This window comes from Nicotiana tabacum, chromosome 7, assembly GCF_000715075.1.
Source record: "Nicotiana tabacum cultivar K326 chromosome 7, ASM71507v2, whole genome shotgun sequence".
Taxonomy (NCBI): domain Eukaryota; kingdom Viridiplantae; phylum Streptophyta; class Magnoliopsida; order Solanales; family Solanaceae; genus Nicotiana; species Nicotiana tabacum.
In genome coordinates, this window is record NC_134086.1 from 120506931 (window position 1) to 120518573 (window position 11643).

General features: G+C 35.6%; 2 protein-coding genes across 2 annotated transcripts; one reads left to right on the top strand and one right to left on the bottom strand.

The window, feature by feature from the left end:
• The first annotated feature begins 1452 nt into the window (after nt 1-1452).
• LOC142161836 (putative methyltransferase At1g29790) lies at nt 1453-3134 on the top strand. Its single transcript, XM_075217550.1, has one exon. It carries the CDS (start codon nt 1579-1581, stop codon nt 2938-2940), a length of 1362 nt encoding a protein of 453 aa, XP_075073651.1. The 5' UTR covers nt 1453-1578; the 3' UTR covers nt 2941-3134.
• A 118-nt stretch (nt 3135-3252) lies between these two features.
• Nucleotides 3253-11233, bottom strand: LOC107789865 (leucine-rich repeat receptor protein kinase HPCA1). Its single transcript, XM_075217549.1, has 19 exons — nt 10869-11233; nt 10068-10188; nt 9912-9983; nt 9741-9815; nt 9585-9656; nt 8945-9106; nt 8794-8868; nt 8239-8310; nt 8063-8134; nt 7909-7977; nt 7671-7745; nt 7360-7431; nt 7112-7246; nt 6516-6991; nt 5781-5939; nt 5562-5698; nt 5169-5388; nt 4512-4747; nt 3253-4015 (listed from the first exon to the last, which is right to left on the bottom strand). Exons 1-19 carry the CDS (start codon nt 10960-10962, stop codon nt 3545-3547), a joined length of 2865 nt encoding a protein of 954 aa, XP_075073650.1. The 5' UTR covers nt 10963-11233; the 3' UTR covers nt 3253-3544.
• Between the last annotated feature and the right edge of the window lie 410 nt (nt 11234-11643).

Below are 11643 nucleotides of genomic sequence, written 5' to 3' on the forward strand. Positions count from 1 at the left end.
CCTGTAACTTTCCAACTAGTGGGAAGATATTTAAAGTTACTATAGAATACAAAAAACTGGACAATGTTACCAAGTGAGTTGATTGCAACTGTTTAGGGAGCCAAAGCCTGCCAACACATTAAAATATTTCAAAAGTCAAAAGTGCAACACCTTTTTTCCTCAAATCATTAAAGCATTAATGAAAACTTTTATTAGTGAGGTTACAAACAAAAACATACAGTTAAGTTATTTATAGTTTAATTTATATTAATAATATTAATAATAACTACGTGGCGGTCTCAAACAAGTTGGGATCAATTATGTGGATAAATATTATTAAATGCACTAGCCACCTCGGAGATTGGGTAATTTAAGGAATTAAAAATTTGGTATTTATTTTTTATTAATAAAATACTAAATAAAATTTATTAAAAGGATGGTTTCTATTTTACAATCAAGATAAATTGCTAGTTAATTTAAACCAAATAATTGTGTTCTGGTTGAGTTTGAGTTTTATATACTAATGATTAAAAAATATTGAATACACAAACATGTTCCTTAAAAAAGCAATTACATATATTTAATAAGCATTTATCAGTAACCAAAAATAAATAATATTATCAGTTATGTGTTATTGTAGATTGAAAAAAAATACTAATAGGTTTATAGGCCAAATGACCTCCCCATCTAATAAATTAGTTTTTGAGTTGGACTCTCCTAATTGGTCTATAATATTGGTATCAGAGCAGCAGGTTGATCAATGTTTAGGATCACGACTCGGAGTGGGGGTGGGGGGATTTATAGCTAAATGGACTCTCCCACCTACTAGACTAGTTTTTTTTGTTTAGGGGAAAGAACATAATTATACAATATTTTAAGAAATTCTATTATTTTTGGAATAAACAAAGAATTTTATTATGTATGAATTAATTTCTACACAGAGAACAACCATGTTAAATCCCTAATAAAAAACAAAGACAAGACTCCAGTAAGTTACCTACATACCATGTTAAATAATTAACAAATAGAAAAAATAAATAAAGTGTATAATTTACTATGATACCCATAATAATTGATACATATTTTATTAGATTTAAGAAAATGATTTAAAATGAGTAATAAATATTATGATAAAACAGAAAAAAATTATTGTCTTCTCTTGATATGGTAAAGTGTCAAATAAAAGTAAACATATATTTTTAGTATACATGACAAGTAAAAGTGACCTCCAATGTGTCCCATATCATATAATGTGTCCCATATGTTTGTTTTCAATAGCTATCTTTTATTCCAGGGAACCGACTAATTTAAATAGCAATACAAAAGTCATTCTCGAACGTATAAAACGGCGTATTACAATGAACAAAGTCCTTTAGTTGCACAGATCTCAAAGTGAAATCTGAGCTTTAGTCTTCAATAAAATAATAGCAGAAATAAACAAAAACAAAAACTTTCTTGTACTACAAGAGCATCCCAAAAACATTGAAGCATTCCTCGTTTTAAGTACTGATCAAATTCTTCATCTTTTTCTCCTTCCATTCCATTCCCTTCACTTCATTCCCCCACAAAACACAAATTTTATTTATATATAGAGAGAAAATGGGAAGTGCAGAAGATGACCATTTACCTAAAAAACAAACACATAAGAGTATCAATGGTCAAACCAAGTACAAGCTCAAATTACTATTCCTCATTATCCTAACCAATCTTCTTACTATTTACATCTTCACTGGTCCTTCTCTCAACTTGCATCCTATTTTAAAGAACACTATTAATGATTCTCCTTTCCCTGCATTTGGTTCTACTTCTCTCTTACAAGAGCTCAGTGCCACTAAGAAAGAACTTGAAACGAGTCGATCCCAGATAAAAGTTTTGCATCAGCAGCTAAAGTCTACTAACCAACTTGTTACTGAACTTCTAGCTCAACTTAACCTCCTTAACCAGTCCATAAACAGAAGTACAGATTCCACTTTGCCAAACTTCAATGATCTTCTTGATGATTTGTCAAATGAAGCTAAGCTTGGTTTAGGCCCCCACAAGCTTCCACTCGGGCTCTCGCCAAGATCAAGGACAGATGAGGTTTATCCCTCTGTTGGAGGAGGTTGTCTGATGTATAAAGAAGATTTAGCACAGTACATGACATATAATGTTGGAAAGGAGTGTCCTGTTGATGATGTTTTCGCGCAAAGGCTAATGCTCAAGGGCTGTGAGCCACTTCCAATAAGGCGCTGCCATCCTAAAGCGCCTGCTGGTTATGTTGAACCAACTCCATTGCCCAAAAGCCTGTGGTCAACACCACCAGATACAAGTATTATTTGGGATCCATATACTTGTAAAAACTACAGTTGTTTGATAGAAAGGAGAAAGTTTCCAGGATTCTATGATTGTAAAGACTGCTTTGACTTACAATTTAGAGAGAAAACAAGGTGGCAGTTTGACAATGGAGGTCTTGATTTTGGGATGGATCAGGTTCTGTCAACAAGAAGTCAGGGCACAATCCGCATTGGACTTGATATAGGAGGAGGCGTGGGCACGTTTGCTGCTAGGATGAAGGAAAGGAATGTAACCATTATCACCACTTCCATGAATTTGGATGGTCCATTCAACAGCTTCATTGCATCTAGGGGCTTGATATCGATGCACGTTGGTGTCTCCCAAAGGCTTCCCTTTTTCCAGAATACTCTGGATATCGTGCACTCTATGCATATTTTGAGCAACTGGATACCGGATACCATGCTTGAGTTAATTATGTATGACATATACAGAGTTCTGAGACCAGGAGGACTGTTCTGGTTGGATCACTTCTTCTGCCTGGGAACACAGTTGAATGCAACTTATGTTCCTATGCTGGAGCGCGTTGGATTCAAGAAACTGAGGTGGAAAGCCGGCATGAAGCTCGATCGAGGGATCGATAAGAATGAGTGGTATTTCTCTGCTTTGTTGGAGAAACCAATGTCCTAAAGTACTTAGCTGTTGAACCTTTAGATAGTTCATAAACTGATGGTAAGTTTAATTTCATGGACTCGAGTACAAGTTACCAACCTTGACTGACTAGTTTCCCCTTTTTCTCATTTTGTGCTTTTTTGTAGTGCAACAGAAAAATACAAGATGATAGAATCATCGGAACAATTGAAAGAGGAATTTTATTATCTGTATTTATCTTTGCTTCTATCACCACAAATTACTGCAAAAGGACAATGGTGATGTAAAATTGATCTCATGTCAATATCTCACAAATAGCTCTATAAAAAAAACTAAGGTAAAGCTGCAATATTGAATGCACAACTTCTTTTAGGATGGAAGTATAGATTCTCATATACAAATGACCATCCTAATTGAGATCAGAAAGAGTTTACACACTTTACATAAGGTAAAAATAAATGTTTCCAAAAAATTTCAGTATCTCTAATCGCGTCGTTGGACCTCCAGAACACTTTTCCTTAATGTACAAAAGATTAGTTGAATCATTCCACATTCTCTCAAATTTGTGCACAAATTACAGGCAATGGCATATTATGTGTGATCTAATGTTTCAACTTTGGGCAAACCCGTTAAGACATTGATCTTACTTGGGCTCTAACTTTGAAGGTGGATATGCCCCACTATAGACAAACAGACTTTCATCAGTATAAGGATGAAGTCCTTTGTTTGCTCCTTCATAGGTTTCTGAAGTAGAAGCTGATTCTGCATTCGGGTTCAGTCCTACGATCTCCATAATATACTCAATCTCTTTCACCACTTCACTCATTGTAGGCCGCTTGACTCCTTCTTCTTCAACACACTTGATTGCTAGATCCACAAACTTCTCTACGCTTTTAGGAGTTGCACCTGAGCGAACAACAGGATCCAAAATTTCGTGAAGGTTATACATGTCTTTTGTCTTGTCCATTGCAGTCCTCACTTCCCTGACAATATATTTTCCTTTTTCAATAGGAATTTTTCCTGTAACAATCTCCAGCAGTACCACTCCAAAGCTATAAACATCACTCTTCTCAGTCAGCTGTTGTGTCATGTAATATTCAGGATCCATGTAGCCCTAACAAATGAATGGCACCCATCAGAAGGACATAGATTATGGGTAATTACTGGCACAATCTTCTGCAAGATCTAACTTAATTTTATTACATGGACAGATCATTATATGATCATCAATAATTAGCTTCTACAACCTGTAATATAATATTCAGGTACATCTCCCTGAATTTGGTGATCAAAACATTCAAGGATCGTTACTTCCAAATCTGCTAACTTAAGAGAATTTGTGAAAAGAATATTTGTTTTCATATTTTCCTATTCCAATGTGTTTATTTACTCATTGTTTGTGGAGAGAGGTGGCTGGCCAACGAGAAAGGAGGAGCTTGAGGGTTCTTGTTATAAAATGAAATAGTGTTTGTAATGGTTCCTAGTGGACTAGAAATTATCCAGACAATACAATTTATGAACTTGTGGACGTCAGAAAATGCTAGGATATAAGCATAGAATATTCTAAAATCAAACAAGTTTGGGCAGGCATGAGGAGAATATTTACTTACCATTGTTCCTTTGACCTGAGTGGTTATGTGACCCCTTTCAGAGTCACCTAGAAGCTTGGACAGACCAAAATCAGCAACTTTTGCGTTTAGGCGTTCATCCAGCAAGATGTTGTTGGACTTGATGTCTCTGTGTATGATAGGAGGGTTGACAAGGTCGTGAAGATACTGCAAACCTCGGGCTGCTCCGAGGGCTATCTTCAGTCTCCTCATCCAATCTAACCTGATCCCAGTCTTGCCTACAAGTATAAATTTCATCACATTCTCCAGAGGCACATTTCCCTTTGGTAAAGTTAGAAGAAGCTAGTTTCAAAGAATCAATAAGAAGGAAAAGTCTAAGGTGCTAGTCGATGAACATGTTTCTGATTTTACCTAAACATAGTCTAATGTTCTCTAAATAGAACTTAACAGGAAGCAAAGTGGTTGGAGATTTTACGGAGTTTCATGCCCAAATTACATGTTCCATATCTCAGTGAAAATGGTTCAGTACTTCCACTCCTATTTAAGAAATTGGTTTTCTTTTTTAATGACTACTTTGCAACAACTAATCATAAATAAATTCTTGGACTTCCGAGAATGTAGGATAGCTAATTCAGCAAGTACCTCTCTATAGTCTTCTCATAATAATGGTGAAAGAGAATGGTAGGGACCAAGATATACCTGAAAGACCATCTTTTAAGGTGCCATTAGGAATATACTCATACACCAGCATCTGTTCAGCTTGATCGAAACAAAAGCCAACAAGGCCAACGACATTCTTGTGATGAACCCTTGAGAGAAGTTCTATCTCAGTTTTGAACTCAAGTGCACCCTGCATAGACCCTTGTAGAGCTCTTTTAACTGCAACCAGGTGTCCATTTGGAAGAGTTCCTCTGTAAACCTGCAGGATGTAACTTCCACACTTATAACTTAATTCAGTTTAAATTGTTGCCAACACCTTCTTACTGAAATGGTAGACTATGCCTTAAGAAATATCATTCAGTATTCTTTTTACGGTGGTGTTGGTTGGGGATGGGGGTTGGGGGAGGGTGCACCTAGTCAATGAAAGCTAACCTTGCCATAACCACCAGATCCAATATCATTAGTTTCTGAAAAATTGTTTGTCATTTTTTTGAGCTCCTCAAATGAAAAGAATCTTGCTCCTGTCAACTGTGGAACAGCACCACTATGTTTATTTGAGTCCCAGGATGCTGCATTAAAGAGAAGGATAGCAACAACCACCGTAAGATGAAGCAATAGGTAAACGGAGAAATAGTTAGTTCCAAATCTTACCAAAAGGATCATTCCTCCTATCAGCATCTTCAGCTCTTTTCTTTTGTCGGAAAGCATAAATACCAACGATTAGTGCTAAAATTACAAGGACAGAACCACCAACTGCTGCTCCAATGATAATGCCTGTACTAGATGATTTGTGTGATCCACTGGATGCACCTGGAGAAAAGAATACTCAGAGACTCAGACTTATAACTATCAAGTTCAACTTCCATAAGATGCAAGTTTCATAATGTTCCAACAAATAATTCAAATTCCTAGCAGTCATTTAACGAATTAAGTTTTTTGACCACCGATTAGAAAAATCTGTCTTTAAAAAAATAAGTTATTGATAAGTTCATTAGAGTTTACACAAACTCTTAACAGAAACATAGGAACAAAGAATGGAAATTGATCCATCACATGTATGCTAACTATATTTTTGCCATCAAGAGGATCGATACATTTTTCAGAATCTTGTACTTCTTAAGTTGAATACTTAAAATAAAACTGATATAATAATCAAAACAGCGGACCTATAGTAATTGCTCTTCATGTTCAAAGTCCTATAAGGAAGAGTAAATTCTTCTGTCAAACCAAGTTTGTGAAAACTTAATCATCAATACCAATTACTTCTTGGTTTTTCACCCACCAAATTTCTACTATTCTAGATTAGATAGCATATATAAGCAGGAGAAGAGAAATGAGCCAAAAAAAAAAGGAGAAGGAATAATAGATCTCGAAAAGTTCTATTACCATCGAAGTATTTATAGCCTTCACCAATGAAGAAGAAAGGTCCAAATGTCGACGGGGGCTTGAAAGTCTGATTACTAAGCACAAAACCTATTCCAGAAACTCCAGTTCGATTGAAAAAATCTTGGCTAGAAGGAAAAACTTGCAGGTGTATTACAAGGTAGTCATCCAAATTTTTTGTAGGGTTGCTGAGGGAAACTGAGTCGACAGGCAGTTGACGGTTTTGGAATGTAAGCATCAAAGATTTTTGGAGAGTCTCATAAGTAGTTTTGTTTCCTAAGTTGGAAAAGGAAGGAGCTCTGAAGACTAGGTTGCCTGTATATGGAAAAGCACATTTACAGGTAGGACTAGAAATTTGATCAGAGCTGCACTCAGTTGGCAAGCAATTTTCTGGTGGAGTAGAATATGAATCAGCTTGTTGAGCTTGGACACAGTAAGTTTGTGTTGTTCCTTCATTGCAGACAGGATTACCTGCAAGTCTGCAAAGGAAAACAGTAACAAAATAAGGTAATAAACATGATACAGTCAAGTTTGGCGTAGAACATAATCATATGGCCGAATAGGCTTAGACGTTTAAAAAAACAAGGAAGAGAGCTAACAAGATCTGAAAGGGATATCCTGGTCTTTGAGTAAATGAATCAATAAGATTGCTCTGCATATCAATGAGTTGCAACTGATCACTATACGCGGAGTCAATTTCAAGTGTGCCATTAAGTCTGTTTTTCCTCATATTGCTGTCAATAAGAAATGAGTGCATTGTCATCAAATCTCAGCATACTCAATCTCTATCGTTTATAAAACCAAGTTCCATGAAATACAACAGACACAAAGTGTTAGGGACACTTACACAGTCTGCAACTGGAAAAGGCTGAATAATTTAGCTGGAACTAATCCTTGGAGTCCTGTGTTTTCCATTGCCCTGTCAATACAAGGTCATTTATTAGGTTAAAAAGAACTTCTGGGAATTGAAACCGTAAATGAGAAAAAGAGAACCTGTCCATATTCAAATGGATGCAGGCATACACTAGCACAGTACACACATGCACCTGCTCATGGAAATGCATACACACACATACACATTGAGAGAGAGAGAGAGAGAGAGAGAGAGAGAGAGAGAGAGAGAGAGAGAGAGAGAGAGAGAGAGAGAGAGAGACATACACTGTTGTCAAAGATTGCAGGTCTGGAATCCATGATGGAAAATCTGATGCATTAAACGAATTATTGCTCATGTCCCTGCAAAAAGAAGTCCCACATCATGATAGTGAGATTAACAAATTTCCTTTTTTCCGAAAAAGTAACAAATAAATTGGGAGAAATATTTATAGTACGATTTTGAGCAATAACCAATTATCATCTCAAAGGGATCAAGGCACAAAAATTAGGATAAGCAACTTACAAGTAATTGAGGACATTCATGCCAGTGAGATTCGGCAAAAGACCATCCAAATTATTGTTTGATATGTGGCTGTGATACATGGTCAAAGCATGCTACATTAGGAAATCATAAGGACATAAGGTAGGTTCAGAAAATTGTTTCATTTTTTACTTACAGTTCATTGACATGTGTGAGATTGTTGAGGTTTTGTGGCACAGATCCGCTTAACGAATTCCTGTCAAGACGACTGTTGCAAGCACAGTAGCTTAGTTCACAAAAACTCACTTTGTATAGACAGTACTAGAAACATTACAAGATTATAAAAGGAAAGCCCAAGATAGCAATACTTACAGCACTTCCATAGTCTGGACAAGTCCTAATGTATCCGGTATATTTCCAGTAAGCTGGTTGTTCTCCACTAGCCTAGAAGTTAGAATATACGCGCATGAGGAAACAAGAAAGCACGGTCAGAAGGAATATTATTTGCTTATAGTTATGGGGGTAACTTATCATATGGAGAAACTTAACAGAACAAAATGTAGATGTACATGATAAGCACAAAAAGGGACTTGTCAGGACCCTTTATATTTTACTTTTCTTTAACTCTTTTTTTTCAAACATCCTAGAAAGACTCGTCGGGCAATCACTCTATAACTTGGGCAATGGCCAGGACCATTTTGCCTAGGTTCACCTAGTCATTTTAAATACATTGGTCTGTGCTATGTCATCCAGAGAAACATATAAATACCATAAAGATATGATTACCAAGCCTCTCTCACATGATTACTCTCAGAAGCAAGAGCATGCACTAACAAGACTATCAAAAGGTAAGCTAAATACTAGTGAGTCTCTCAAATATTTACCAATGTAGTATGCATTCAAACTATTTTTACAATAATTACTTACAGATGAATCAGAGTGAGATTAGAATGGAAAAGTCGAGCTGGAATTTCACCGGATAGCTGATTCTTCCCAAAATGACTGTGAAGTGATGTAAATAATCTTAGAAAATACAGTTGAGAGATAAAAGACAATAACAAATAAAGGAGATGCGTACAAGTGTTTAGTATGAAGAAGCATATCAAGACCAGGTGAGCTCCCACTAGAGACTGGAAGTGTTCCAGTAAGCTTATTGTCAGCTAAATCCAGCCAATAAAGCTTTGAAAGATAGCCAATGGTAGCAGGTATTCGTCCAATAAAGTTGTTAGAGTTTAAAGATCTGCATAATACAAAATGGGGCTGTTTTAGAGCGTTTACAAGAAGAAGGAATTGAAAGAACTCAGAAGTTTCATATACAGATAGATATGCTAAAAACACAATTATTTGGATTTGATGACGTATAAACACAAGAATATATAGCAGTACTGACAAACTCTTCGTGAACTGTTTTTTCAGTTTAGAAGTGCATTGCTTGTCCAAGAGATGGACCAAAATATGAGTATTCGTCAAAAATATTCATTCAAGATGCTTATCATTTCATTGATTGAAACGAAAACAGAAAATGATTATGTAATATGTATCTTTATAATGCTAAAAGAATCATAGTTTAAGCTGATATAAACATCAATTCCCTGATCCATCATATTCTGTACAGTGCAAACAACTTAAACCAAATAAATGAGTAAACTTCTTTGCATCCTGGTAAAATATGTCGCGTACTGGTCCCCCGTTCAAAGTGAAAAGTGTAGAGTACTTACAGAAAAACCAGCTGGGTGAGAGATCCAATGGAATCTGGTATTGGTCCAGAAAACCCACAACCAACAAGGATCCTGTCATGAAATTAAGAAAAAAATCAGCATATAATCATGAGATTAGAGGGTAAATGAATGGGACAATTATTCAGATTCATTTACAAATTTGATAGCTTTGTCAATTTTCCAATAGACTGAGGAAGAGATCCTGTCAACTCCTTGTTGTATGATAGATCCCTATAAAATGCAGTCAATACTTAGAATATAAGCTTCACAACTCATCCGAAAGTAAAGGAAGTGCAGGAGAAACAGGAAATGTGAAAGAAGACCTACAAAGTCTGCAATTCAGATAATCCTTGAATGTCTCCAGATAGCTGACCGCTCAAACTCATACTTGATAATGTTCTGAAAAATTGAGAAAGATGACATCAACCATACAAGTATGAAAATTTGATGTAGTTGATAATGGGAGGCGCGTTGAATTCTTACATAGAAATCACTCGTGAATTTCTGCATCCAATTCCTTCCCATTGACTCCCACAGGGATCTGCTCCAGCCCAATTGGGTGGAACATTCTGCCATGAATCCTTGAGAGACTGTAGTGCAGCAACTGAATACAATATTAAATCAGTTCTTCTCCACTAGAAACTTTTAAATAGGTCTTGACGCTGAATCAAGAACTGGATCAAAATACAACAAAAAATGCTCAAATTCATAATGACCTATCCGAGAAGAAAAATAGGAAGGATGCAAAGTTCACACCAGTTATACCATATTATGAAACCTTCTAAAACTATCAACTTAAGCCTATAAAAAAACTCTTCTATCCCCAATATTCCAGCTTAACAGAAAGTCTGAAACAATAACAGTTTCTTAAGGGGAAAAAAGAAAATAACAAAATCCATTCAAGTGCCTATTTAGAAAAAATGGAAGCAAAACACTGTATATTAGACTGCTAATTATTTTGCTTTTAGTGTTTCCCAAGGGATTAGCCAAAACCAAAGCAAACCAACCCATTTCCAGTTCCAGCATAGACGTTATAGCCCTACACCTGGAACCAAGAGAGCAGAATTTAATCATATTCTTGATCCTATTCCACCTCTCTGATACTGAACAAATTAAGTAATAGACCATTTTATTCAAAGATTTCTCTAAAATCAGAATTCTAAATCACCTAAAGGGACAAATTCTGAAGGAAAGTTAAGATTTTGAACACCAGAACACAGAGATAATCGAGTATTTCTATAAACTAATTAAGAAACATTTGATAGAAGAACACAACTAACTTACAATCATCAGGATTTGTCCATGCTGTTATTGCCAGAATATGTATCCAAACAACCAGAAAACAAAGCTGAATTCTCATTGCCAGAGAAACTACCATGTGACAAAGTTCAAGAAAAACACTCCTCTACAAAAGCTAGAAGAGAATTTCAACCTCAAATCCCTTTTCAAGTTCTGCTCCCCACGACCACAATATCTCTCAAAAGACAGCTATCTGTTGCATTTACTACTAGTATTCATCAATAAGGGGTTGTTTATTTCATTTAGCCAACTCACTGACTAAGTTTTAAAAATACAGACTTTTACTTCCTCCCACACAACTATCTTCTACGTGAAATCTTTATTTTATTTTGTTCACGTCATTTAAACACAATGACTGACCTCCAACTTCAAATTTTTTACCTATAAAAAATATTGGAAGGATAAAAATCACGACCACGTCGAGTTTACTTGGTCTTTAATTATATGGCCAAAAAAGTCAACAAATTACTTTTATAACTCTTTACAAGCTGGTTAACCCTTCATCACAGGCAACAAATATTGAAAAATTTCCATGATAATCGTTGACCATAGTGGGTGTTAATCGTAATAGAATATTAACAACTTGATTAGGTTTAGCATAATTAGACAAAGTCTTCTTCAAAAAAGCAATTTTATAATTTTTTGTGAAAATCAAATGTTAATGTCATTGTCAAACTATAAGTTATATATTTAAAGAAGTTGCCAAGAGGGACAAGTAGAATAATCCTCTACACGCTTTAGGGAAGTTGAACTCCATGAG

What these genes read in the sequence shown, in the direction of transcription:
- LOC107789865 (XM_075217549.1), bottom strand. Translation starts at nt 10,962, where the DNA reads ATGGTAGTTTCTCTGGCAATGAGAATTCAGCTTTGTTTTCTGGTTGTT. An exon ending in TTATCTGAATTGCAGACTTT is followed by an intron (nt 9,816 to 9,911) that starts GTAGGTCTTCTT and finishes TGCATTTTATAG; the next exon opens with GGATCTATCATACAACAAGG. An exon ending in CTTCTTCATACTAAACACTT is followed by an intron (nt 8,869 to 8,944) that starts GTACGCATCTCC and finishes ATCACTTCACAG; the next exon opens with TCATTTTGGGAAGAATCAGC.
- LOC142161836 (XM_075217550.1), top strand. Translation starts at nt 1,579, where the DNA reads ATGGGAAGTGCAGAAGATGACCATTTACCTAAAAAACAAACACATAAG.